This window comes from Ambystoma mexicanum, chromosome 6p, assembly GCF_040938575.1.
Source record: "Ambystoma mexicanum isolate Mex_15411 chromosome 6p, UKY_AmexF1_1, whole genome shotgun sequence".
Taxonomy (NCBI): domain Eukaryota; kingdom Metazoa; phylum Chordata; class Amphibia; order Caudata; family Ambystomatidae; genus Ambystoma; species Ambystoma mexicanum.
This window is the reverse complement of record NC_090935.1, coordinates 1,000,339,780-1,000,367,042: the sequence shown is the minus strand read 5'-3', so window position 1 is coordinate 1,000,367,042 and position 27,263 is coordinate 1,000,339,780. Positions and strand designations below refer to the sequence as shown.

The 27,263-nt window shown below is 48.3% G+C and overlaps 1 protein-coding gene across 1 annotated transcript in view; it reads right to left on the bottom strand.

Annotated features, from left to right (window-relative positions):
- Nucleotides 1-615: 615 nt before the first annotated feature.
- The window catches only part of LMNB1 (lamin B1), a 505,711-nt gene continuing 479,063 nt past the window's right edge, over nucleotides 616-27,263 (bottom strand). Inside the window, exon 11 of the mRNA XM_069625602.1 lies at nucleotides 616-1,256. Within this exon, the coding sequence (XP_069481703.1) occupies nucleotides 1,215-1,256 (42 nt within the window). The 3' untranslated portion in view covers nucleotides 616-1,214. The remainder of the gene's footprint in view (nucleotides 1,257-27,263) is intronic.

Below are 27,263 nucleotides of genomic sequence, written 5' to 3'. Positions count from 1 at the left end.
TGTTCATCCTGTACATTAAAAAATAAAATGGATGCCCGACACTGAACTGATTTGAGTTGGTCCCATTTGTTCAGTTCAAAGATACAAGGTCCTCAAAACACCTGCACCAGGCATGCTCCCACTATAGTGCCAGCACATCCATGGTATGACTTGCTGGAATGCATCAACCTTTTACTTCTTGCCTCAGGTATGGACAAGAAAAAATATAGGTCTAGAATGTTTGCAGGGGTTTGGGGCTACCACCATTAAGTGACACTTGCCGTTTGAGATGGCACACATGAAAGAGGGCTGACCTTTGGTTTGCCATCATTCAAATGTGTAAAATCAGGTAACTTTCTCATGCAAAACAGTATTGGACAAAACCAAGAATGGTTGCACTACTAGCATTTGCTTGTGGTGAAGGAAAACAAGCAGACTTCATTGTTTGTTTGTCATCTTAGTAAGCCTCACTCTCAAATGTACAAATGACAGGATGGCCCTTCCTCCATGCATGTTACATTTTCAACACAATGGTACAATGACTTTGCCAATAACAAAATATCAATGTTCTTTAACCTCCCACAAGCACAAGATTGACATGTATCCAACCCACAACTTTCTTCAGCACCAAATCACTCCATCATTAAAATATTGTTTTATTTTTTCTTTCACATTATAACGGTAACTTCACTATTTAAAAGTTCTAAATCCAAACAATACCCCATCCCTCCCCTTTTACCCGGGCTCAGATGAATAAAAACAAACGCATTAAAACACATCTTTCACAAGTGTATAAATTGAATTGTCTAACATAACTACTCTAAAAAGTCTGTAACCTTAATTACACTGTACAAAAAAAGTGGTACAAAAAATTAAAAATTGACATTTTCTTCCCGCCTCCAACAGCACTTTATTTGTAAAGGAATGCTGGAAAGGTCCCAAAAAATAGAAACGTCTTGCATAAAAAAAAAAACAAAAACAAAAAACGGTCTATTCTGTGCAAAGAAAAAAAAGCAGCCAAAGACCAAGAAAAAACAAACAGGCCCTCAAATTAAAAATTCACAGTTCTTCAATGATTCACATCTTAGGTATTCACAAAAAAAATAAAAATCTTTCCTGTCTGCACAAGTTAAGGCGGTAAATGCAAGTTTTAAACGTTTACAAAGAAATACAAAATCTTGTGCTTCTGAGAAGGCCCTGGACTGTTGTAAGCTTTTAACTCTGTCAGAGCAGTTTTACATGATTAAACAGCTTCGGTTTACATCCCTTGAATCTCCCTAAAAAAGAAAGAAACAAAAAAAAGATTTAGTTGAAACATAGCACTAGAGGCATACAATCAAAATGACACTTGTAGAGAGCTTGATCTGTGAAAGTGAAGCAATATTGCAAACAATTAAAAGGATGGTGGTAAGGGAGCTAAAGCCAATGGGAGCCAAACTACAGGAGGAACAGTGGCGCATGAGACAAGCCTGTGCCTTTAAGTCTACCGAAGAACAGAGGCAGATAAAATGAGTCTGCTGTAACACCTAGCTCTTATGGATAACAAGAACCAATCTTGTTAAAGAATAGATTTAACTTAAGTTTGGAAATGTCCAAGGAACTGCGATAGTTCATTGCGCCATTTAGCTGCATTAGAGCAAACACATTTGGCCCACTGTCATGGACGAAATGGATTGGACCCCAACTATCCTCTGTGGTCATTTGATAAGGGGAAACAAATAGCAGGAAAATCAGCAGACGGTACATCAGATGGTATCTAGGCTAGGAAGGGGATGACTACTTTGACCCAAGATTCACACTGTGCAGTGAATCATTTGTGGTGGTAGTGAAGTGTGATGAATCCCAGGACGTCACTTCTTCCGAAGGGGGGGCCCATTCTCACGAGGCCAGGATGGTGAGGCTGCTACATGATAGTTCCCCTGGGCGTGGTGCTCAGTGGATGATCTCATGGGAGGGGGTACCTCCCCCTTTGGGACCAGTGACAACCACATCAGGAAAACATGGTATTCCAACCAATCACAGGACCCTAGACATTACTCCCCACAGTTGCCCCACCTTTCCTGCATTCTTCAAACCTACCTTCACACCCTACTACTTTTCTAAGTCAGACAAATCTAGAGTACCTGGACGAGGAAGTCTTAGCGAGTCACCACATCAGCACTCGCTCAGCACTGAGAGGAGGGAGTGTGGAGCAACACCGAACCACCATTGGACCCACTTTCACCAGTCTAGTGGTTCCAGACGGTTTATAGACAATTTCGAATACAAAAATGTCGAAAGTCAAAAAGTCGAAAAAATGTCGTTTTTTTCAAAATGGGGGTTCCCCCCCCAACCCATCCTTTTTTGTTTTTACCTTTTTTTAATATAAAATGGAGGCAAAAAAAAATATCGAAAAAAAAATTGAACATTTTTTTCCGACATTTTTTAATCGACTTTGACATTCGAAATTTTTCATTCGATATTATGACTGGACACCGTTCCAGACCATTGATTGAAATATTGATATTTTATTTGTATCACGCTCAAAAAGGTGTTTGCGTGTGAGGAGGCGGGAGAACAAATACAACAATCTTACTAGGCCCAGTGACATTGGGAACATGCAAGTGCAGGGGAGAGGGAAGGCGGAAGTGCACGAAAGGATGGGGGAAAAGTGGAAAGTGCTAAGCAAGGGAAATAAAGTGGTAGTGCAGCCAGCAAGTGGCAAGTGCTAGTTTTAAGGTGCAGACAGAGGGTGTCTGCCAAGTACAGAAAAAAGGGGTGTGGGGAAGGGGGAGGAAAACTAGCATTACAGAATTCATACTAAAGTGCAAGGGATGCCATGAGGTGGTGCAGATGCATGGCAGGGTGAGGAAGTACCTGGGCCCGAAATCAGTGGGTGACCAGGTGCACAATGCCAAAGAAGAAACGATCAGCACGGGAGAAGAGAAGCGAAGGCAGAGGAAAAGAGGAAGATCTTGGAGGTGCTTCCGGAACCGGAGATGGTTCTTGTGCGAGTGGCAGGGAGGCTGTCCCAGAGGGATGCCCCAGCCGAAGACTAATCTACCCGCAGTTCGATTTTTTTGAGAAACGACTGACCCGGAGGGAGTTGGAGGAGCAAGAGCTTGAGAGGGAAGGTGTTTACGGAGGGAAAGTTGAAGGTATTTGGGACAGGCCCTAGAAGGCCGTGGACAATGCAAAGGGTCTTGAATTTGAAACACCAAAGGCTGGACAGATAGCCAAGCACACCTTGGAGGAACCAAGAGAGCCAGGATGAACCAGACATGCAGGCGGGTGCGGACCAGGGCGCCGAGAGGAAGCAGAGTCTGGGCTGGTCTAGGATGTGATGATCGCGCAGCCTGCAAGCAGCCCAAGACCCCAGGCGCCCCAGAGATCAGACAAGCGCAGTGTGAGAAAGCACGCTGTCCTGGAAGGATAGACTGAAGCTGACGCAGAGAAAGGGAAGCTCAGGGAAGTTACTGGAGTCCCACAATCAAGCCCAGCTACCTCAAGGGAGCCAGCACCCGCACAGGCAATCCATTAAAGAGCAATACATTTCTGCAGAGTGCCAGAAAAGTAAAATCCAGAACTAATCACTCTTGGATGCTTCTGCTACCGAAGTGTAATGTTTGTGCACCCCATATGCAAACACATGCACAGCTAGCTCAATGCACCTATATAGTGACTAAAAGCAGTGCCACCTTTTCCAGTGCTGCGTTTCCATAGGAATAAAAACTGATCATTTATATAGCACTCACTGACACATGAAAGCTCAGATAAGTTACTATTAGTCAGTGATTCTCATTTATAGCCCAGGGCATGTTGGGAAACACTTTTACAGCTTTCGACTCCATGGATTTCAAAGGAACCCCCAGCATCCATCGATGTTGGAAACCTGGGCGATTTCTAGGAGTATAACCATTAGCTTAACTTGCATGCTCAAATCATTTGCTTTGGGGCACTGGTCAGTCCACTAGACTATCAATGCAGATAGGCGCCCCCCCCAACCGCCCTCTGCACCAAGTTGATAGTTTATGCCCAACATCTGCATCTCCCCAAGCTCTTGTTCAGTTTTTCTGAAGTCCAATTCAGGGGTTAGTAAAACCATTCAACTGAGACAGTGCAAGACTCCACTCCTACCATAAGGCTGTACCACCAGAGTTAATGGTAGCGTAGATAGAGCAGCCAGGCTCATTTTAGGAGGAAGAGGGCTTTAGAATCAGTACAAAGAAATTCTAACACCAGTGGGCCAAAGAAACGATGTATTGTAGAAATAAATGGTTTAAATACAATTATGTCCAGATAAATCTTATAAGTACCATCACATTATAGATGGCCACAATAGTAAAACACTGCTTTAACCCTTGAAGTGCCAAGGCCTTTTTTGGCGATTTCGGTATGTGGCCATTCAATGCCTTGTAACTTTGTTACATGAGTGATCTGCCAAATTTGGCTCCCCCCCCCCCACCCCCACATGTAGGTGGTCGTAACGCCACCCAGGAATCCTACGTTGCTGTAGGGGGGTGAAAAAATAACCAAAAAGGGCGAATGTGTTTTTTCAAAAAAATGCGAATAAAATGATGTACAAAGAAGCCGGTGTTTTTTTTCCTTGTAAGAGCTAAGAACAAATGGTTTGCTGGGCTGATTTCCCCAATTTCCTGGCTTTCACCAACAGGTTGAGTGGAAACGAAAAAACATTTTGATGTTATCAACCGTTTTGTGATGGGTAGGCGATTTTGGCCAATTGGACATGCATGGACGGAATGGAAGCCGAATTGGAGGACAAAGGCATATATTTCCGAAAAGTAGACAAAATTCCAAGTTTAGGAAGGGGCGATTTGCCTAGGTCGGGCTACAACTAGGTAGGGGAAAACTGGCATATATATTACGGGGGAGGGGGAAGCAGGAAAAGGGCTGAAATAAAAGGTATGTGTTGGACATGGTTGGCTTGGTATGGGAATGGCTATGAATTTTGAGAAAAGCAATGCTCCGCTACATTCCCCTGACTCTCGCAGTTAGGAAAGCACACGTTTTTTGTAGTGTTTTACAAAATAAGCAATACCGCAAGCCAAACACTGAGCCATGGTACACAGGAATTTTATGCTTATGGCCTGAACAGACGCAGTTAGCATGTGTAAATCGGGAAAACCAATGTGGGGAGGAAGGGCAAGCATACATTTTTTGAAAGAAAACAGGCAGACCTTTTCAAGGGTAGGTGACTTATGCAGGTCACAAAAGTGTATGGTGCCTAAAGCAGCAACTAAATGTAGGTCACATTTGGGAAATGAAATGGTTGTGTGACAAAGGACACCAGCAAATGGGGCAAAAAAGTTATACCTTCCCGCGTTCACACGTGTACAGATTAAAATGGTACCTCACATGTGTGGGTGCACCTACCTGGGCGCCAAGGGGAAAGCCTAAAACACGTAACCTCAAGTCTGTTTTGACATATGAATTTCTCCAGACGGGCACACCATACAGATATGGGCCCGGGTGTCCAAGCCACCAAGGAAAACAGGGAATCCCATGCATTTCCGAAAAGGGGACACCCGTGTGAATCCGCAGAGGTATGATTTGCGCAAATCGGCCCAGAATTTATTACCCAGACACCCCCGCAAAGTCCGAAATGTGGGGGGATAAAAAACGCATTTTCCGCACATTTCACTCGGCTCACCCATCGAAAAACGCCCCCGACAACACAAGGCCTATCGTCCCGCGTTCCCACAGGTGTCCCGATAAACATGGTACCTCACATGTGTGGGTGCACCTACCTGGGCGCCAAGGGGAAAACCGAAAACACAGGTAACCCACAGGTAACCCCAAGCCCCCCCCTAAAACACGTTCCACCATTTTTCCTTTGGTAACCCAACTCCCCTTGGCGCAGAAGGCAACATTGGTGTGCCAATCTGGCCCCGGGGTACCCATACCTTACTGTCCCACCCACTGGGGGGGCTGTCTCACCATTTTGGGGGCCCTCTCCCCCTGACCCCAAATAGGGCCTCCTCCAAACAGCTGTGTGAGGTACTCCTTTTGGGGTGGGGAGAGGACCCCCAAAAATTATGGGACAGGGGCCCCGTTACGCTCACCTGACTCCCACGGAGGCGCTGGCCTGGTTCGCGCTGCTGTGACCTCTAAGGTGATGCGCAGGGTTCGGAAGACGGACTGGACCGGGACCCCAATTCTGGCTTGTCTGGCTCGCAGAAGTATCCTTCTGTAGGCGAAAATAGGGGATTAACTGTCTGCGGGGTAATGCAATCGGCCTCCCACTTTCCCCTCTCACCCTCCTCGAGACCCTGTGATTCCTCGTAGCGTCTCACCTTAGGGTCTGGAAGGACGAGCTCTCCATCCTGCTTCTGATGCAGGGGCGCGTTGGTATCCAGTTACTTCACTGGATTTTCGGATTGGTGAGAACCAAACTTGCTTGGCTTCCAGGTTAGTTTTTGATAAGGTTCCCCTTATGTCCATGCATTAATGTACTAATGCTAGTGTCTTTTTCCCCATAGGGGCCGGGGTACGGAATGCCGGGGAACAGGCACCGACCCGAGAAGAGAAGTGAAATCCTTGCAGAAATCAGGTAAGTCTTTAATGAGCGTTTTTTGGTAATGTCTTTTCATTCGCTCATTAACACGGATGTCTCTTTTTCCCCTTAGGGGCCGGGGTCCGGAAATGCCAGGATGCGGCACGGACCCGAAATGAAGAGGGAATGAATCAACAGGTAAGTCTTAACATGGAGATTTAGCTTTCCTTATTCCCTTCTCTCTCACCTTTTGTTCTTGTCTTTTTCTCCCTAGGCGCTGGGGCGTGACTGCGAATCCGGATGATCGCTGCTGAACATGGAGGCGCCCTGTAAAGGTGAGTGGAATGCGGCGCTGCAGCGATCGACGCGATGAGCTTTTAAATAAAAGTCTTCCTTTTCAGGATTGTCGGCGAGATGTCTCTGGGATGTGGATTTAGCAGGTAAGGACTTTTCCTTTTTCTGTTCTCTTCTCTTCCTTTGCAGGTGATCTAGGATGCTGGCAGGCGTGGCAGAAGTCAGGATGCAGGAGCAGATGCGGTGAGAGTCCAGCTGCTAGATGCAAAACAACGCGAAGCACGTGTGGCTGTTCGGGTGGGGTTTAAATAGCCTTGGAAGAAGTTCCAGGTATGTATCCTTCCCCGCCCGGATGGTAAATTAGTCCCACAGGTAAAGTAGTTCCTTTCAGGCCTCAAGGAGGCCGGGATCCTGCAGCATGGTGTGCACTGTCCAAAGGGCCCCTATATGGGGTTGCTGGGTCCTTCCTTGGGGACTGGATGTCCGCTTTCGGGACGCAGGGCTTAAACCGGCTCCCCGGGAGCGGGCATCATTGACAGGCCCCCAGTGTGTGGGGCAGTAAGGTTTGGGCACCCCGGGGCCAGATTGGCACACCAATGTGGCCCTCCATTTACTAAACCTGCCTTTGTGCAAAGAAAATAATTCAAAATGGCAGGCTGCCCTTTAGCGGGGGCTGAGGGGCACCCCAAAACCCCAGGATAATATTCTAACTGGTGGTTGACCCTCTCCAACCTCTCTAACTGGTGGTTGCCTCGATCTCCAGCTTGAAATACAGCTGGAGATCAAGGCAGACGAAGGGCACTCACCTTCTCTCTTCACCGCAGCAGCCGAAAATGGCTGCTGCAGTGAATTTACTTTGTTTCACGCCGACGTGCATTACGCACACCAACTTGAAACTGAAGGTAATCCAGCCCCCTGGCAGTAAGGGGGGGACCTCCCCCCCTCACATAGCCCAGGGGTTGTATTACAGTTTTGAGCGATCCCTGCTTTGCAGGGATCGCGCAAAACAAGGTGCCAAAAAGGAGCCATCTCGTCCTTGGCACTAAAGGGGTTAAAGTACAGACAAAAGCATAGACCTTATTTAGAAAAAAGTATTTCTAGGTAAGTCAGACCTTCTCCAACACATTCAGTATAGGTCACCTATTCTTGGGGAGTAAAACCATAAATTTTCAGATTACTATGCAGTAATTCCAGGGTAGTAGGCCGTCAGTTTTATCGTGATGCTCAGCAAGAAATAGAAGTTACTCACCGTAGTGACCAATGTACTCCTAGTCTAGTCCCCTTTCCTCCATATTGTATGGGTGTCTATCACTAGGGACGCGAGATGGAAACTCAGAAGAAAAAAAAATAAATAACTTTAAATTTAGAGGTGCAAGGCCCTGGGAGCATGCACTCCCCGACTCCGCCCACCAACCACAGTCACCTCTGACGCATCGACAATATTACCATTGCCTAATGACACCAGTTTTAGTAGGGGGGAGGATGGTGGGACGTATGGAGGAAAGGCGACTATGGACTAGTAATGTTAGTCACTACGGTGAATAACTTACAATGACTCCTACGCCCGCCCCCTTTCCTCCATACTGTATGGGTGACTACAACTGAAAGTACCCTCCCACCCCCCTTCCAAGGTGGAGAGGTGACCCTGCTAAGAAAAAGTTCCTTAATACTGCCTGACCAAATGCCGTGTCCGATCTGCAGCCGGCATGCAAGCATTAGTGCTTGCATTAGGCTGAGGGAGTAGCCCATGTTGCCGCCTTGCTGATAACCTGCCACAGAATTTGCCTTTGGAAAGCAACCGCCGTGGCTTTAGCTCTGACGGCATGGGCATGCATATTTGCTGGGAAAGGCTTGTGCTGCCCTTCATATGCCTCCTTGATGGCTGTAACCAGCCACCTTGCTATGGAGGCCTTGGACAGCCATGTTTTGACCCCTACAGTAAGAGGTAAGTTCTTAGGCTAGTTTCACAATTCTGTTATGTTAAAAGGTACTTGTATAGCGCCTAGTCACCAACGGAATTGGTCCCCAGGCACTCTGGCAGTTCAGTAAACAGGAAGGAGGGCGGGTGGGGTTAGCCGGGAGGAGGAGAGTAGGATAGTGGGAGAGGGTGTGCTGTTGTCAGCTTCAGCTCCGTGTACACCTGGTGCAGGGTTTTGGTGCAAGTATCGGACGAGACATTGTGTGCTGTAGGTGCCGTTTATGAGTTGCAGTGTGGTAAAGTGTGTGCAGATTGCTGGGAGAGAAGAACTAGTTACTCTTACCTTGTAACGTTCTTTCGATGGGATGTTCCTCCGACGTATTCCTTATCTTAGATAGATAGATATCCTTCAGCTTTGCTGGCCTCGGAAAATTTTTTTTTTTTTTTGCCAGAGGGCGCTGCGCGTCGATGATCGCCGAGTCGATGACCCTCGACGGCCTCCGTGCCGACGTCGACGTCATCCTGCCTATAAAGGCCGCGCGCAGCGTCCGTTGCTCAGTTCCGTTTTGTAGTCCCCAGTAATGTTTTTGGATTAGACTAATCACCTTGAAGGAGCATAGGCTGCAAACCCACAGGAAGTCATACTGCGGGGATGGATGGGAGGGTCGATAAGGAATACGTCGGAGGAACATCCCATCGAAAGAACGTTACAAGGTAAGAGTAACTAGTTCTTCGAAGGGATTGTGTCCTCCGACGTATTCCTTATCTTAGATAGACTCCCATAGCAGTGGTATTGTGACTGGAGGCGGGAGTAATAAAAGTTATGTTACCCTTCCAGAATGGACAGAGTGTAACACAGCCTTGCCGAATCTAGTTTCTTGACTAGAGGAGGAATCCAGGCTATAGAATTTGGTAAATGTATGTGCGGACGACCATGTGGCAGCCGCACATATATCTCGAATTGGCACCCCTCTTTGAAGGGCTGAGGATGTTGCGATACCCCTGGTAGAATGAGCCCTTAGATTTTGAGGAGGCTCCTTTCCTGCCAATTTGTAGCACTCCAGAATGGCTAAAATAATCCATCTGGAGATGGTTTGTTTTGTTATTGGAAGGCCCAACTTATGTCCTGCATAACCTACAAAGAGTTGGTCTGCTTGTCTGATCTTAGCCAATCTGCTGATATAGAAGCTCAAGGCTCGCTTAGGGTCCAGCCTGTGCAGTCTCTCTTCCTCCTTCCCCGGATGAGGAGGAGGGTAGAAAGAAGGTAATATAATCTTCTGAGTGATGTGAAACTCCGAGACTACCTTCGGGAGGAAGTTAGGCTTCACCTGAAGAACAACTTTGTCCTTGTAAAAGATTGTATGTGGAGGTTTACACGATAAGGCTTGCAACTCGCTAACCCTTCTAGCAGATGTCAATGCTATTAGCAAAACAGTTTTGAGGGTGAGAAGCTTCAATGAACAAGAGTGTAGTGGTTCAAAAGGGGCACCCTTTAGGAAGTTTAAAATTAGGTTTAAATCCCATAAGGGAACTTGAAAAGGTTTCGGGGGATAAACATTAGTTAATCCTTTTAGGTATTGTATTACCAATGGAATTTTGAAGTATGAAGGCTCCTCTGCAGTGCGCTTAAAGATTGATAGCGCTGCGAGATAGCCCTTAATTGTGCCAACCTGTAGGCCTGAATTAGCCAGGTAAAGTAAGAATGACAACACCATAGGTGTACCACAAGAAAAGGGTTCAATATTCTTTTCTCTGCACCAGCTGCAAAATTTGTTCCAACGGCAGCGGTATAGAGTTTTAGTTGCCGGCCTTCTGGCCGAAAGCAACACCTCCATAACATCATCCGGAAGGTCCCAATCCTTGTACCTCAACCTTTCAGACACCAAGCGTGAAGGTTGAGGGTCTTGATGGCTGGATGGAGAACCTGACCTTCCTTCTGCGAGAGAAGATCCTCTCTGTATGGCAGTCGAATTGGAGGGCAGATGGACATGTCTAGAAGGTCCGGGTACCACGTTCTCCTGGCCCAATCCGGGGCAATTAGGATCATGGTCTTCCGAAACCTTCTCAACCTCCTGATCATTTGAGGAATGACAGGGACCGGAGGGAACGCGTACAGAAGTGGGAACTCCCAGTCCACTACGAACGCATCTCCTAGAGCTCCTCTCGGGGGAAATTCCCTTGAGCAAAATCTGTCGCACTTCCTGTTGATACTGGTGGCGAACAGATCCACTTGAGGGGTTCCCCAAAGGGCGAAGATCTCTTGAAGGACTTCCTGAGCTATCTCCCACTCGTGAGAGACTGTGCTCTGCCTGCTCAGAGCGTCCGCTGTCAAGTTCTTCTCTCCGGCTAGGTGAATTGCCGATAGAGAGATTCCTTCCTGAATTGCCCAAAACCAGAGCTGCATCGCCTCTCTGCACAGTGGTAGTGAGCCTACGCCTCCTCTTTTGTTGAGGTAGTGCATGGCCACTGTATTGTCCGTCATTATTAGGACGTTTCTTCCCCGTACAGACGGCAGAAAAGCCTTCAGCGCTAGTCTGATGGCTCTCAGCTCCAACAGGTTGATATGTAGTCTGGACTCCGATGGAGACCAACGACCGCTGATGGTCAAGTCGTTGGCGTGAGCTCCCCACCCCGTGAGTGAGGCATCCGTGACTACTGTTATCTCCGGCCATGGTTGCCAAAACATTTCTCCTTTCAGGATGTTCTCCCGACAGGCCCACCACTGAAGGTCTCGGGCTACTTTGACCGGGATCCGAAGGAGATCTGTCATCCTTCCTGAGAACTGTGACCACTGAGTTCTCAGTGCCCACTGGAGGGATCTCATTCTCAGGCGAGCCTCCGGCACGAGGAATATGCAGGATGCCATGAGGCCTAGCAACCTCAGAAAGTCGTAGGCTGGGAGATATTGGGCATTCTGAAATCTGATGACCATCTGCAGAATATCTCGAGCCCTCACCTCTGGTGGCAAGGCTTTTCCCAGGGAAGTGTCCAGGACTGCTCCAATGAATTGGAGTCTCTGTGATGGTATCATCTGTGACTTCTTTAAATTGAGGGAGAAGCCCAGCTTGTGAAGGAAGTGGCAAACATAATCTAGTTGTCTCTGAGCCTGTTCCGAAGATACAGCTCTGATCAACCAATCGTCTAGGTAAGGGTAGACATGAATCCCTTCCCTCCTTAGACTTGCAGCCACAACCGACATTAGCTTGGTAAAGACCCTCGGGGCGGAGGTTAGCCCAAATGGCAGAACTCGAAATTGATAATGAGAGCTGCCAATTGCGAACCTCAGGTATCTCCTGTGCCTGGGATGGATCGGCACATGGAAATAAGCGTCCTGGAGGTCTAGAGATACCAACCAGTCCTGAAGCTGGAGGGCCTGAAGGATCTGAGAGAGAGTCACCATCTTGAACTTGTCCTTTCGGAGGAATTTGTTCAATTCCCGTAAGTCTAAGATGGGTCTCAGTCCTCCGTCCTTCTTCGGTATTATGAAGTAGGGGGAGTACCAACCCTTGTTCCTTTCCGCTACAGGTACCAGTTCTATGGCACCTTTCTCTAGCAGGTCTAAAACCTCCTGCAAGAGGAGCGGATCTGGAAGCTTCAAAGGGTTGTTCCCCGGTGGATGACTCTGAGGGATATGTAGGAAGGGCAGGCAGTAACCTTGGGCCACTGTCTCCAGAGCCCAAGCATCTGACGTAATAGCCTGCCATTCCGTCAGATGGTGAGTTAACCTGCCCCCTACTGGTGTTCTGTGAGGGGAGACCTCAGAGTGGTTTTGAAGCGGCTGATGCAGTTGCCGAAGGTAAAGTGGCTCCTGCTCCTGCGGGTGCGGCTTTCTTTCCCCTACCCCGTCCACCACGGGTAAATCTTCCTTGGCCTCTTTGAGCCGGTCGTCCCCTGCCCCTTCCATATGAGGAATAGTAACGAAAGGACCGTCCTCTCCACGATGATCCCGAAGGACGAAAGGTATTCTGACGGATAGCAGCTCCCAATGACTTGGCTGCTGCCTTGGACGTTTGCAGTTTCTCCAAACTGTCATCCGCCTTCTTTCCAAAGAGGGTAGAACCGTCAAAGGGCATATTCAAAAGCCTGGTCTGCACGTCAGAGGCAAAACCAGACTTCCTCAACCACGCATGCCTGCGGATTGTGGTACTTGCCGCCATGGCCCTGCTGATACTGTCAGCAGAATCTAGGCCAGTTTGTAGGGTCTCGCACATCGCATCTTTACCATCCCTGATGTTTAAAAATGCGTCCCTTTCCTCTCCTTCTTGGAGGCAGTCAGCCGCTGATGAAGCGCACTCCCAAAGGGTGTGGCTGAACCTAGCGAGCGTACAGGTCGCGTTAATAGACTTTAACGCCATGCTACAGGCAGAAAAAACCTTCTTAGCCATGGCATCATATTTTTTGTCATCCCTATCCTGCGGAGCAGTGGGGTATGCAGATGTGCTGCCTGATGAGGTTGCAGCCTGTACAACCAAGCTCTCAGGAGTAGGGTGTTTTGACAAATATTCAGGGTCAGAACTAGCCACCCTGTATTTTGTTGACAGTTTTTTATTTACTGCCGGGATAATTTCTGGCGTTTCCCAGTTTGTCAAAATCCTTCTCTGTAGAGCAGAGTGAAATGGAACCACAGGATCCTCCTGTGGGCCCTTGTCCAGTATGTCAGTGAGATCATCCTGCTGAAAGGCAGGAGAAGGTGCAGACCAACCCATAAATTCTATGATTCTAGACATCAGAGCTCTATATGGAGTCTCCGCATGTTCTCCTGGGTCTGGTTTGATAAATTCTGCTTCAGGAGAAGTGTCCAAGCCACTAGCTTCCTGAAGTGCATCCTGAAGATTTTTTAATCTTCCTTCCTCAGAGGCGAAAGTCTCTGGCTCTGGTGATGTGGTCCTCTGTAAATCAATATCTTGGTCTGAATCCTCCCTTTCCTCAAAAATCGAGGTTAAAGGGGGATACATTGGTTTTTGGAATGGTATAAACCCCATTTCCAATGCAGAAGGAGCCATCATCACAGGCCTTGAAAACGTCGATGTCGTCGACACCGACGTGAAAGTACTCGAAGGCGCCGTGAAAAGCGTCGAGAAATGTGTACTAGGCCTCGAAGAACTCGAAAGGATCGGAGTCTTGCTCGAGAACGACGTCGACGTTCTCGGCGTCGAGTCGGAGGTCTTTTGTCTAACCGTTGGCTGTGGAGTAGCCGTGGTTCTTTCCTTCACCGGCGTCGATATCGGCGTCGACGTCGGCGTCGACTCGATCGACTGATGCGCCGATGAATCCTTCGACAACGGCGTCGATGGCGCCGACCTCTGTTTCGAAGGAGTTTTCGACGATGGCGTCGATGATGCTTTATCTCCCGATGGCTCGAGGCGCTTTCGGGTTGACTTTTCCGCCGGGTACTGCGACTCGCGGCGTTTAGATTTTTTGGGTTTTTTACCCGGGGTATCACCCTCAGCTGTCTTCGAGGGGGACGAGGCCGCTTTCTCGAAGACGCTTAGCATCTTTTTCCTGAATTCCTCCCACTCAGCTTGCGAGCTGCGTTTTGTGGGGCAATGAACTCTCTCAGGAGAACTCGACGAAGATGACGAAGGGGATCTCCTACGTCTCTTCTTCGAGTGTCTCGATGTCGACGAGTGGTGGGAGCCACTTCGTGATCTAGATCGAGAGTGTTTTTTATGGTGAGGAGACGAACGTCTCGACTCTACCGAAGAAGCTTTCGAGGAAGTTAAAGTTGACCTACCTCTCTCGAGCTTCCCCCTACGCTCCTTCAAGGCTTTCGCCGTCATGGAAAGGCATTCCTCACACTCCGAACTCTGGTGCGTGATTCCCAGACACCACAAACAGACCCTGTGAGGGTCCGTCAACGACATTTTCTTCCCGCAGTCTCGGCACTTTTTGAAACCGGACCGAGGGGTCGTCGGGTCGGAGGAGGATGCCATCGATATCGAGGTAAATAGTAGTTATTATATACGTTATCTTGACGAGAACTGAGCAACGGTGTTCCGAGGCACAACGAAGCGCGGAAAAACGGAACTGAGCAACGGACGCTGCGCGCGGCCTTTATAGGCAGGATGACGTCGACGTCGGCACGGAGGCCGTCGAGGGTCATCGACTCGGCGATCATCGACGCGCAGCGCCCTCTGGCAAAAAAAAAAAAAAATTTTCCGAGGCCAGCAAAGCTGAAGGATATCTATCTATCTAAGATAAGGAATACGTCGGAGGACACAATCCCTTCGAAATGTTTGTGTGGGTAGAGTGCAGAAAATTGAGGGTTGGGTTAGTGGGGTCTGTATCCTGATTCTGGTACTTGTTTCCGTTTTCACCTGCATCTCCGTCGGTGGGGATGTTGCTGGTTTCTTGTGGGTCGTATGCTGTGGTGGTGCTGCGTGGATCCAACTGTATCATAGCGAGTATTGTATTGAGCCTTTCCTCTGTGCGCAGAGCTGGGTTGGGTTGGTAATATGTTCTCTTGTTTTCTAATGTGCCACTGGTCAGTTGGTGCTTTGAATGGTTCGAGTTCAGAGTACTGTTGATGAGGCGTCCTAGTGCATCCGTCTTGGTCAGTTTTTGTACTCCGTCATTAGTTTCCTCCTAGCATGGCTAGCTTTCATTTAGGTTTCCGTGGGGTGATTTCCTTAGGGCTATTGTTTGGTTGTAGTTTGTGTGATGTTGCATTGTGTTTCCCGCTGTATCTGGAGGAGCATTGCGTTATGTGGGTACTTATTCTGTTTCTCAGCTTCTGGATTGGAGCCAATGATACGGGTTTCCCAAGCCCTTGCTGTCTCCTGTGATTAGGTCCGTTTGGAATGGCTATAGTTTGGTCAGGGTCCTATTGGTAAATCGTCCTGGTGTTTGTCTTCATCTTGCTATGTATTCGATCCTATTACGGCTGTCTCTCGGTTAGTTGTTTATGTCTTGGGGTATGATCCTTATGATTTTTCCATCGATTGCTTGGTGTGGATCAAGGTCTGTCATCGTCAATGTTTTAGTTGTCTGTGGCCGGCCTTTCTAGTTATGACACAAAGAGCCAAGTTTTGAGTAGTTTCCAGAATAGTAGGCGGGTTCTTGTGTTACGCATGTACTTTGGAAGGTCCTTCCATGTTTTCAGCACTTGGTGAGAAGCAAGATCCTCCGAGCTCTTTTGTTGTATGGTTTTGGTTCCAGGCGGATGTCAATGCTTGATCTGAGCTTTCTTGTTAGTTGATGTAGACATATATATATATATATATATATATATATATATATATATATATATATATATATATATATATATATATATATATATATATATATATATATATATATATATATATATATTTTTTTTTAACAATCGGTGAGGGTGCTGGGGTGGTCAGAGTTCCCTTGGCCAAGGGATGAAGTGGTTTTCACCCCCATTTTTTGTGACCATTATTTCCGTTTTGCATGGGTTGATTGAGGCAGTTGGAGTTCATCCAGGTGAATACATCACAGAGGCAGTTTTCTAGCCTTGAGTTTATTTCCAGGTGGTCTTGTATTTTGAAGATGTGTATTGTCGGCGTAGTTGTAGCATGCGAGGCCGTGACTTGACGATTCTGATAAGTAGATATAAGTAGATGTTGAATACTAGCGGGGAGAACGAGGATCCTTGTGGTACTCCACAGGTGGAATCTCGGGCTGGATTTGAAGGGTTCCATCATACGGTTTCTGTTCTGTTTGTTACAAAGGATTTGATCCATAGTAGGGTGGTGCAAGTTATTCAGAGTCCTCCTAGTCTCGTTATGAGGGTATTGTGATTGAATTCTGCTGATGGGTCTAGGAGTATCAATGCAGTGCTGTTTGAGTTTAATTTTTAGGTCGTCCCATATTGAGAGAGCAGAGCGGATTCTGTTCCTCTCATTAGTCTGAAGCCAACTTGTGCCTGGTCTAGTAGGCCATGTTCGTCGATGAATTCTTGGGTCGTTTTGTATTTGTACGGGATGTTGGCGATGGGTCTGTAGTTGGAAAGGTCCTCTATGGTTCCCACTATCTTTTAGTGGCCTGATGTATGCCGATTTGAAGGCTTGTGGCACTTTCCCAGTTGCGATTGAAAGATGGAGGACGTTCCCGTGATATTCCATGGGCGTTCCTTGTTTAAGAATAGATTTGTATATGTCTGGCGGGTAACGGTCTTCGGGAGACCCAGAGTTGTTATAATCCAGGCGTGCAGCAGGGCTACTTTTTTCTCCAGGTCATCTTCCATGAATGTTGGGTGAGGTTTGCTGAGTTCCAGGAGTTCGGTTAGGTTGGAGTTTTTGATCGTTCGGTTTTTTCATGGCGTTTGGAGTTTCGTCTGGTTGACCGTTTACTGGAGTGGTAATTTTGATTAGAAAGGGGATGATGAGGTGGTTGCTCCAGAGTATTTGAAAGAGGGGTGCCAGGGTAAGGAGTTGTTTGTTCGAAGATTGCGTCAAGTGTATGCCCTGCCAAGTGGGTTGCTCCTTTGACTAGTTGTAGATTAATTGCTGCCAACTGCCTGGTTAGGGATTTTTGTATAGTCGTGGTTTCTTCTTCGAACCAGATGTTGAAGTCTCCAAGGACGATCAGGTGGTTGCGTTTGATGGCTAGGACAGTGATTGCTTCTGTGAAGGTGTCTACGAAGGTTGCATTGTAGGTTGGTGGTCTGTATATCAGTATGAATTTCAGGTTTGTTTTGGGGTTTACCGATTGACGTATGATTAAGGATTCACATTTATCGATGTTTAGTGTGTCTTCCAATTTGATATCCAGGTGTTACTTGTGGATGATTGCCAGTTCCCTCACCCCCTTTTGGTTTTTCCATTTGCTTGGACGCATTTGAAATATACAGGCAGTTCAGGGTGATTTTGTAGTGGTCGTCTAGCCAGGTTTCTGTTACAAATAGGATGTTGATCCCCCGTTGAAGGAGAGCGTATATTTCGGTGGCATGTTTCGTCATTGACCTTGCATTGATTAGGTTGCAGTGGATCTTTTTGGTGCGGTTTTGCTTGTTAGTAGTTCCTTGTTTTGATTTGCAGTTTGGTTGCGGTACATCTTTATTGGAGGATGAGGATCAGCCATTTTCATTGAAGCAGCCTGCTAGATTGAAAGTTTGGCCGTTCAATAGTGGTGCTTCTTTATTCATGCCGGTTCGATGAAGATCAGCGAAGGCTTCTTCATTGAATTGGTCTGTTAGATTGATGTTTGGTTTGTTGGTAATTAGAGTTTCGTTGTTTTGTCCGTTGTGCTGTTCTTGTGATGTATTGGGTGATGGGGTCAGAGTCTGCCCACCCTCTTATTGGGTGCTCTTTTTCCTGGAGGTCTCGGGCTGTTCTGTGTCTTGATATCTGTTGGTGTATTTAGGTTCAGGCGTTGTCGCGAGGTAAGGTGTGAGATCGAAGGATTTTTCCCTTTGGAAGTTGTTTCTGCTTGTTTCGGTTTTTGGCATTGCGTTTCCTTCATTTGCGGTTGTTGCTAGTTGGATTTGAGAGTCTATGTCCAGTGTGGCCTTGTCTTGTGCTCTGTCGCCCCTTCCTGGTCCGGGGCATTTTGGTGCTCTGTGTGGAGGCGTCAGTTGAGTGGTTGACTGCGGTGTCTTGTAATGGCAGTATTGGTGTTTCTTCTTGTGTTGGTAAGCTTGGGTGGTTTTTGTGCTATATATTATTCAGGTGGGTTGGGTTTGTCCTCCGAGCGCTGTTCGGTTGGGTCGGGATGCTGGGCGTACAGCTGTCGGGAGGTGTAGGACTAAGTTCAGTACCATAGTAAAGAAGAAAAATATGCAGCTGAAGACTTCTGTTCCTGTACAGCTCTGCAGATCTCACTGTTCCTGGGCCTCAGTCGTGGGGACAAGAGGGAGGACGTCGGGGGGGGCGGGAGGGGGGCGGTGCGAACAGCACTCTAGACAATGTCAAATCTGGCAACCGGCAAACTTTACTTTCAGTGGCTGTTAGGCGTTTCAGCTCTTTGCCGTACAGCAAATAGCAATAAGCGCAGTCCCTGGCTGTCAAGGTGGACTTTACTCACATCTGAGTTCCCGCACTCAAATGAGGTGGGTCAGGCTTGGTCAGTCCTGCTTCGTGGGAGTCCAGAGGATCTTCCAAAAGCTTTAGGCCAGATTACAAGCAATGCACACAATCTGGTGTCCCTCTCCCTGGCTTTACGGTTTCCTGTAGCAACTCTGAGGAAATTCAACCAGCTCCGAGATGGGTGTCTAGGTGGCTCACTTGGGAGTGGATTGTTCCTAACACTCAAAGGGAGCAGTTGTCCTTTGCAGGGCTTCTCTGTTGATGCAAACTTGGCAATTCGGACCTGCAGCAGGGCTTCACCGGGAAAACCGACGGTCCAGGAGTTGCAGCAGCCGTCCTCTTCAAGCTCTTCTTCGGTTCCTTATTACAGTGGTTGACTGCCTTCTAAACCAAAGGACTCACCTTTTATTCATTCATTTCCAGCCTAGCTGTCACTCACCCAGCAGGGTGGCTGTCCTTGCCAGTCAATCAGCCAATCACCACAGAGTGCATTTGGGTCTCCTAGGAGACTAAGCACGGAGTTTCAGGCACCTCCCTCACTCCCTGCGCACCCAAGACACTCGAGCGCCAGAGGCCGGTTTCACTCCTGAAGCCCGCCAAAGGCAAATGAACAAAGACCAAACCTGATTTGGCGCGCACAGAAAGACCCGAGAAGGACCTTTCCACAAAGACATGGAAAAAACAGAAGACCAGGAACTTTAGCAACGGAGGCTCAGGTGCCATCTTGAAAACATGGCTCTTGCGATTTAACGTCATCGGATCCGCAAATAGTTTGCGGTCGGGGTAAATCATGGTAGTTCGTTGTAAAACCACTGCCACCAGCCATTCTGAGGGGAAAGGGGAACATGCGACTGTTACATGAGTAACTAGACATATGGGGGAGGGGGGATACCAAGTAACCCCCTCCAGCACTCTATTGTAAGATAGGGTGTGCTGGGTCTAAATTTGTACAGGACTAAGCTAAGTCAAGTCCACTCCACTGCTCTGGGAAACCGTAGTTTATCCCAGAGAAGGCATTTAAACCTTGGGAAGCCTGGAAGATTTCCCTGTGCCACTGCACTGAAGGTGCTGGGTGACAGATGTAAAAGAGGATGCCCACGGAGTTGGTTAGACTCCATAACCAAAGGAAAGTGTATAAAATCACAAAAATACGTGAGTTGGAAAAGGTCTCACTCCGCAGGTAAAAAAATAAAGTCCTCAAAATCCACCAAAGTTGCTGGGGGTCTTTAAGGTGGAGAGAACTCGCACTTTTGAAAATTCTCCCCAACAGGTACCAGGCCAAAAAAGTTTGAAGACTACAGCATTAAGGTAAGTTTAGGTAAGATTATCATAGCAATGATAAATCTTCCTGACTTGTGTCAACCCCAGAACTTTGTTTTACTGTTGGATCATTTTTCCCCTACGACTCAGTGCAGGAACAGTTTTTCTGAAGTCCAGCTAAGGGCTTGTCAGGTGAATACAAAAAGGTACTGGGAATGCTTGTCCTCCACGAATACATTCCTCAAACCGCAGCTGGTGCAGAGCTTGAAGAGGGAATCCCCGTTGCCTTTCCGACATGGTCAGGAATGCGCTGTAGGACAGATGGCCTTCTGGAATCGAAGAAAAACTTGGCTATTTGATGGGCGATGAGGTGCCGACAAACTGATCCCGGTTAGTCGGATGGAGAAACGATAGAGCACACAGATCGAACAAAAATAAATTCCTAGCAAAAAAGCACGAAAAACGCTGAAAAGCACCAAGAGCTAAACACAAGGACTCCCAACACTGGGACGCGAGGTAAAAATCTGCAGATGGCTGCCAGAAGGAGGGGCTTAGGGAGAGGGAAGTCATTGGCGGGGCAGCACGACCCAGAGCAGTGATTTGGTTTATAGGAGAAAGTAAGTGAAAGCGAAACTTTCTTTTACCAAGGATTCCCGACCCGACAGGGAATAGTCATGAGCTTGTCAATCCATGCCAGACCCGATGTTGGAGAATCGAAGCGCGCTGTAATTGTTCAAAGCATTAGCTCGGAAAAATTGAACTGAAGCCAACGGGCGGTGCGTGCGATACTTCTACTAATGATGACGTCAACAGTCAAACGGAGGACCTCTCGGCGAGACCTCACACAGCACCCCCTGTCGAAAATATTTCTGAAGCTGGAAAGATCATAACATGAGGAATACGTTGGCGGACACAATGCATTCGAATAACTTATCCTCAAAGTAGTTAAAGGTATGACAATGCATTACTTACCGTAAAAGCATTTCTGATGGTTGTATCTGCTTAGATTCACATGCTGTGCATAGGTCCGACATCCAGTGGTCACTGCGGAGTATTGCATTTTGTTTTTCGTAGTCGAAAAGGGACGTCGACAAGGCGTGTCTGAAACACTATCCCTATAGTGACGTGCGTTGTACCCACAATCCCTCACGCGTCGAGGTCCCTCTGTTTGTATTTTTCTGCCCTGAGGGAGCCTTCTAGAAGTGAGTGAGTACAGAAAAGAGAGAGAGATAAAAGGAAGTCTATGTTCCTTCCATCCGAGCGGGGAGGAAGGGTGGGCACATGTGAATCTAAGCAGATACAACCATCAGAAATGCTTTTACGGTAAGTTTGTTTGTTTTATTTCTAATGCGCTCCAGACCCGTAGGTAGAAGGGCGCAGCAGGTAGGATAATGCGAAACTTACATTGTTACAGATTATACAGGATACAGTAAAAGTAATACATATTATACAAGATACAGTAATGGATATTATAGATATTATACAAGTAATGCATTGTCTTCTGATGTTTGTTAATCTGCTTAGAATCACATGCTGTGCATAGACTAGCGAGCAGTACCCGGAGTTGGCGGTGGGTTATGAGAAGGAACAGTAGAGAAGAGATGTCTTAATACTGCCTGTCCCACCTGGGAGTCAGATCTAGAGTGTGCATCTAGACAGTAGTGTTTTGTAAAGGTGTGCACAGAACTCCAGGTAGCCGCTTTGCAGATGGACTCAAGGGGAACATTTGCAATGAATGCTATTGACGCCCCCGTGCCTCGAGTAGAATGTGCTTTGGCATAAAGGGCAGTTCTCTCTTAGCAAGAGTATAGCAGAGTGATGCATTGAACAATCCATCTATAGATAGTGGACTTTGAAACTGCATCTCCTTCTCTTCCTGCTGCCACCGAGACGAAGAACTGATTAGTCTTCCTCAGTGGTCTGGTTCTTTCCATGTAGAACATGACCGCTCTGCGCACATCTAGTGTGTGCAGAGCTTTTTCTCCCAAGTTGGAAGGATTTTGAAAGAACGCTGGTAGTTCTATAGACTGGTTTTCATGGAATTTTGAGATGAATTTCGGAGCAAACCTAGGGTGAGTGCGTAGAACCACCTTATCTCTGCGAACTGTAACGAAGGGGTCTAGAACAGAAAGAGCCTGAAGTTCACTTACTCTCCTGATGGAGGTGATAGCTATTAAAAAAGCAGTTTTAATAGTGAGGTGTTTAAGAGATGCTTTGTGCATGGGTTCGAAGGGTGAGCCCATGAGTCTGATAAGTACCACATTAAGGTCCCATCCGGGAGCTGGGTCAGCTATCGGGGGGTGTATCCTCTTTACTCCCTCCATGAAGGCCTTTATAACAGGGATCTTCCACCACGGCACCTTGAGTTGGGAAGTGGTGTATGCAGAAAGTGCCGCTAGGTGGACTTTAATGGAATTGAACACTAGACCTGAATCCAATAGGTGGGTCAGGTATAGAACAATGTGTGGGAGAGCAGTCAATCGGGTTGATGCTCTTACCCCTGCACCAGATGACAAACCTCTTCCATTTGCTAGAATAGCAGTGGCGAGTGTTAGGTTTTCTGGCTTCTTTGAGGATGTCCATGCATCTTTGCGGGAGCTGTAGATGTCCGAATTCTATGATCTCAGGAGCCAAGCTGCTAAGTTCATATTCCGGGGCATGGATGCAGGATCCTGCCCTTGTCTTGTGACAGCATGTTGTACGGGCAGGGGAGTTTCACTGGGGGAGATAGACACATCTCCATCAAGTGAGCGAACCATGGCTGTCGGGCTCACATTGGGGCCACCAGTATCATGGTTACTTGATCCTGGTGCATCTTGTGCACCACTTTGTTGAGGAGAGTCGGGGGGAAAAGCGTAAACAAATCTCTGACCATTGTATCGACAGACCGTTCCCCTTGGATTGGTTCTGGGGGTACCTGGAGGCGTAACTTAGGCATTGTGAGTTCTCCAGGGTTGCGAACAGGTCTATTTCTGGGAATCCCCATTGTGTGAAGACCTCGAAGACGATGTCTTCGTGCAGTCGCCATTCGTACTCTTCTGGCGGGGGGAAATCTCTGCTGAGTTTGTCTGCCAGCAGATTGAGTTCCCCTGGTACATGTTGTGACAGTAGGAACATGTCTTGTTTGAGAGCCCACTTCCATATATTTTGGGCCAGTTTGGACAGTCCTGGAGAGTGGGTTCCCCCCTGCTTGTTGATGTAATACATGGCTGTGGTGCTGTCTGTAAGGACCATCACTGTCTTGCCTTGTAGGTGTTCCTGGAAGGCTTTTAGCGCCTTGAACACCGCTAGTAGCTCCAGTAGATTGATGTGTTTGGATGCTACGTTCGGAGTCCACACTCCGTGAGCAGTCTGATGGGATAGGTGAGCCCCCCATCCTGTGAGGGATGCGTCTGTGGTTAGAGTGGCTTCCGCCGCGGGTGTGGCAAAGGGTTTCCCTTTTCTTAGGTTTTCCTTTGTCCACCACCGTAGCGAGAGAACCAAGGCCTGCCAGACCACCACTAGATCGTCCCATAGTCCGCTGGCCTGACACCACTGGCTGTTGAGCCACTCTTGCATTGGGCGCAGGCGCGCGTGAGGTACCAAATAAATACACGCCATCATGCCTAGCAAGCGCATTGCTTTGCGTACCGTCACCTCTCGACCGGTCACATTGAGGGATCTGAAACAGCATGTTTTGGACCCTCTCTTTTGAGGGGAAGACGAGGCCGTCCTTTGTTTGAATTAGAGCCCCTAGGAATTGTTTGATTTGGCTGGGGTCTAGGCTGGACTTCTTTTCGTTGATGGAGAAGCCCAACTGGAACAAAAGGTCTACAGTCTTTTGGGTATTGAGAAGCATGTTTCGTAAGAATCCCCCGTTATGAGCCAGTCGTCGAGGTAAGGGTAAACTGGGATGGACAACCTGCGCAGGTGGGCCGCTGCCACTGCCAGCACCTTCGTGAATACCCTTGGTGCTGATGCTATGCCGAAGGGTAGCACTCTGAACTGGTAGTGTTTTCCCTCTATCATGAACCTGAGGTATTTTCTGTGCGTTGGCAACATTAAAATATGAAAGTATGCATCTTTCATGTCTAATGTTGTCATGTAATCTCCCTGTGATAGCAGTGGGATCACTTCCTGTAAGGTCACCATACGAAACTTTTGGGGTTTGATAAACTTGTTCGCTGGGCGCAGATCTAATACAGGGCGCATGGTTAGATCCTTTTTGGGTACAAGGAAGTACACTGAATAAATACCTTCCGTTACCTGAGATAGAGGCACGACCTCTATGGCTCCTTTTTCCAGCAGTTGTTGTACTTCTTGGAGAAGGATGGCAAGATGTTCCGGTGTCATGCGTCGTCCCCTCGGGGGTTTGTATGTTGGGGAACTGTTGAATTCGATGCAGTATCCGTGGGCTACGGTGGAAAGTACCCAGCGGTCTGACGTTATACCCTCCCATGCTGGAAGAAAGGATGTTATCCGGCCCCGACCGGTGTTGCATGGGAGGGGACACGAATCTTCGCGTCACTTGGTGTTGTTGGGGGCTTGGGAGCCTCTGGGGGTGGCCCCCCGACCTCTTCCTTTGCCCCGGCGCTGGCCTCTTTGGCTGTACTGGCCACTATTGGTTTGGAAATTGGTGGCAGGGTACTGTTGCTGCTGGTTTTGTTGTTGGCGTTGGCCACGAAAAAAGCGTTTGTTGCCATAGCCGCGTCTGGTAGAGGGCTTAGAGATTTGGTCAAGAGTTGATAGTATCGAACTCTTTTTTAGCCATCTCCAGAGCCTCATCCACCGCTTTCCCGAAGAGGTTAGAGTCTTCAACAGGTTTATTTATTAAAGACGCCTGTGTCTCCGGTTTGAACCCCGAGTTGCGCAGCCATACGTGGCGTTTTAGGAGTATTCCCTGAACCAGGGAACGTCCCGCTGTTTCTGCAGCATCCAGAGAGTTTTTTACAATACTCTGGTTGACCTGGGTTCCTTCGCCAATAGTTGTTAGCAGGCGTGTACGTAGCGGTTCCGGCGCTTCTTCGGCGTCTTTGCGCAGTTTGGCCCACTGCGCGTCCGCATAGCTAGCGAGCAAAGAATTGTTGTTCGCAATTCTAGCCGAAAAGGCAGCCGAGGATGTAACTCTTTTTGCAAGGGCATATAACCTCTTGCCCTCCTTGTCAGGTGGTGCCTCATTGGTGGAAAGTGGTACCCCTGCCCTCTTTCTTGTATTGGTTACTACCAGGGAATCCGGGATGGAATGTCCTCTGATGTACAGCGGGTCTGAGGGTGAAGGAGTGAAAAGTTTTTCAATTCTAGGATTAACCCCTCTGATTAGTGCGGGTGTGGACAGCGTGGGGATGATTCTTCTCTTCACCGAAGCGAGGAGGGGAATGGTCTGACTGACCGGGGGTTTCTCCTTAATTACTCTTTCTACAAAGTCTAATTCGGGAGAGAGCTCCCCAGTGTCCAGTTCGAAATGTGCTGCTGCTCTGCGCAACAGGGCATTGAATGTGGGCTGATTGTCAATGGGAGACGTGTTTCTAACAGGTGAATTGTCAGGAGGATTTAGGTTCAGGACATCAGTGTCGGAATATACTGATGGGGATTGCCAGGGGTGAGAAGGTCCTTCTCCTGGATTTTCTCCGAAGCCTTCTCCTACCAAGTCTGGGCTGTCTTCCAGACCTTCCTCCTGGTTCCGTTCCTCTTCGTCGTCCATAAAATAATCCTCCTCCTCCAAGTAATGTTCCTCCCCAGTGAGGTCACACACACTATGGAAGTCTGAGGCTGTGTCCTGTCTCGAAATCTTGGCCCTGGGGTCCTCCTGAGGCCCTTCTCTTGGGAGTGGGAGGGTTCTGGGTATTCATAAACCTCTCCATTCTTTCCATGCAGAGATGAAGCCTTTCCATGGTTTCATGGGGTACCCCTGAGCGGTCTAGCGGGGGAAAAATAGTGTCTTGTAGCTGAAAACGGCTCAACCTCTCCCACAACGTCGAGGAAAGTGTCCCGTCGCCCTCCGAAAAGCCTTCAGGTGTGTTGCGGGTCCCTTCGACTGAAGGGGGTAGTCCCTGCCTTTCTTCGGGCTTTTTCGGCGTGTCTTTCGACCTTTGCGTAGCGGTCGACGTGTCTTTCGGCATACGCTTGTGGGCGTCGGCTACCACGATCCTCGCCAAGCTCTCAGCGACTCGTTTGTCAGCGGAGGGCTGTGGTTTCGACGTTACGGGTGTGGATCGCTCTACGGCGGCATGCGCTTTCTGCTGATGCGCGCTGGCCGATGGTTTGGGGGCGGCGCCCTTATTTGCCGAAAGCCCAGTCGCTGGTCGCGGCTGGGAGAGGGGCTTCGAACCCGAACGGTGCGAGGAGGCCGGCGGTGGAACCTGCGTCTCCTTGGGCGCTGATGCTCTCTTCGACGAAGAAGAGCCATGGGTTGTGTGCTTATGTGTGGACTTGTGTGCGTCAATGTCGCCGGGGTGTTCATCCCCATAAGCAGGGCGTGAGCCGAGCCCGTCGGGGCCGGGGACAGACGACAAAGCGCGTGAGCGCTCTTTCGGGGGGTTTTCGACTTCCGTAGCGGAGGTCCTGTTATCATGTTCCTCGTCACTGTCGGTGGTAGCAACGGTGGGTGAAGCATCTGCCTTTGACATAGCATAGGCCGCCCACCTCTTGACCCTACGGTCTTTTAGAGTCTTTGGCTTAAGAAGCCGACAAGCCGTGCAACCCTCCTCTTTGTGATCGAGGGGCAAGCAGCGGTTACACCGTGAATGCTTGTCCTTCCAAGTAAACTTGCCCTTGCAAAGCGGGCAAAACCTAAAGGGTGTCCTCTCCATAGCCGAGGCAATAAATCGTGATAACCACCCCAAGGGAAAGGAAGGGGAAAAGGAAAGGCATTCTCAGAAAAGAACCAGAGATGTCCCACGACCCCCACTCTCCCTACTGTATATGGCCTGCGAGGCCAGGCCACGTGTTCGGCAACGCCGCAGGATCTCCTCCGCTCGTCCCCTCCGTCGAAGATCTTGCTCGGCGGAGACAGCTTCACAACAGCATCGAGGGAGGGATCGATATGTTCTATATTAAATAGGAAAAACGACCAAAGGTCGAGGAGATTAAATCTGCAATGTCTCTCGAGGAGCTCTGCGTAAAGGCGACCAGTAGCTGGGCGGAAAAAAACAATCCGAGGGACCTCGACGCGTGAGGGATTGTGGGTACAACGCACGTCACTATAGGGATAGTGTTTCAGACACGCCTTGTCGACGTCCCTTTTCGACTACGAAAAACAAAATGCGATACCCCGCAGTGACCACTGGATGTCGGACCTATGCACAGCATGTGATTCTAAGCAGATTAACAAACATCAGAAATACTGTTC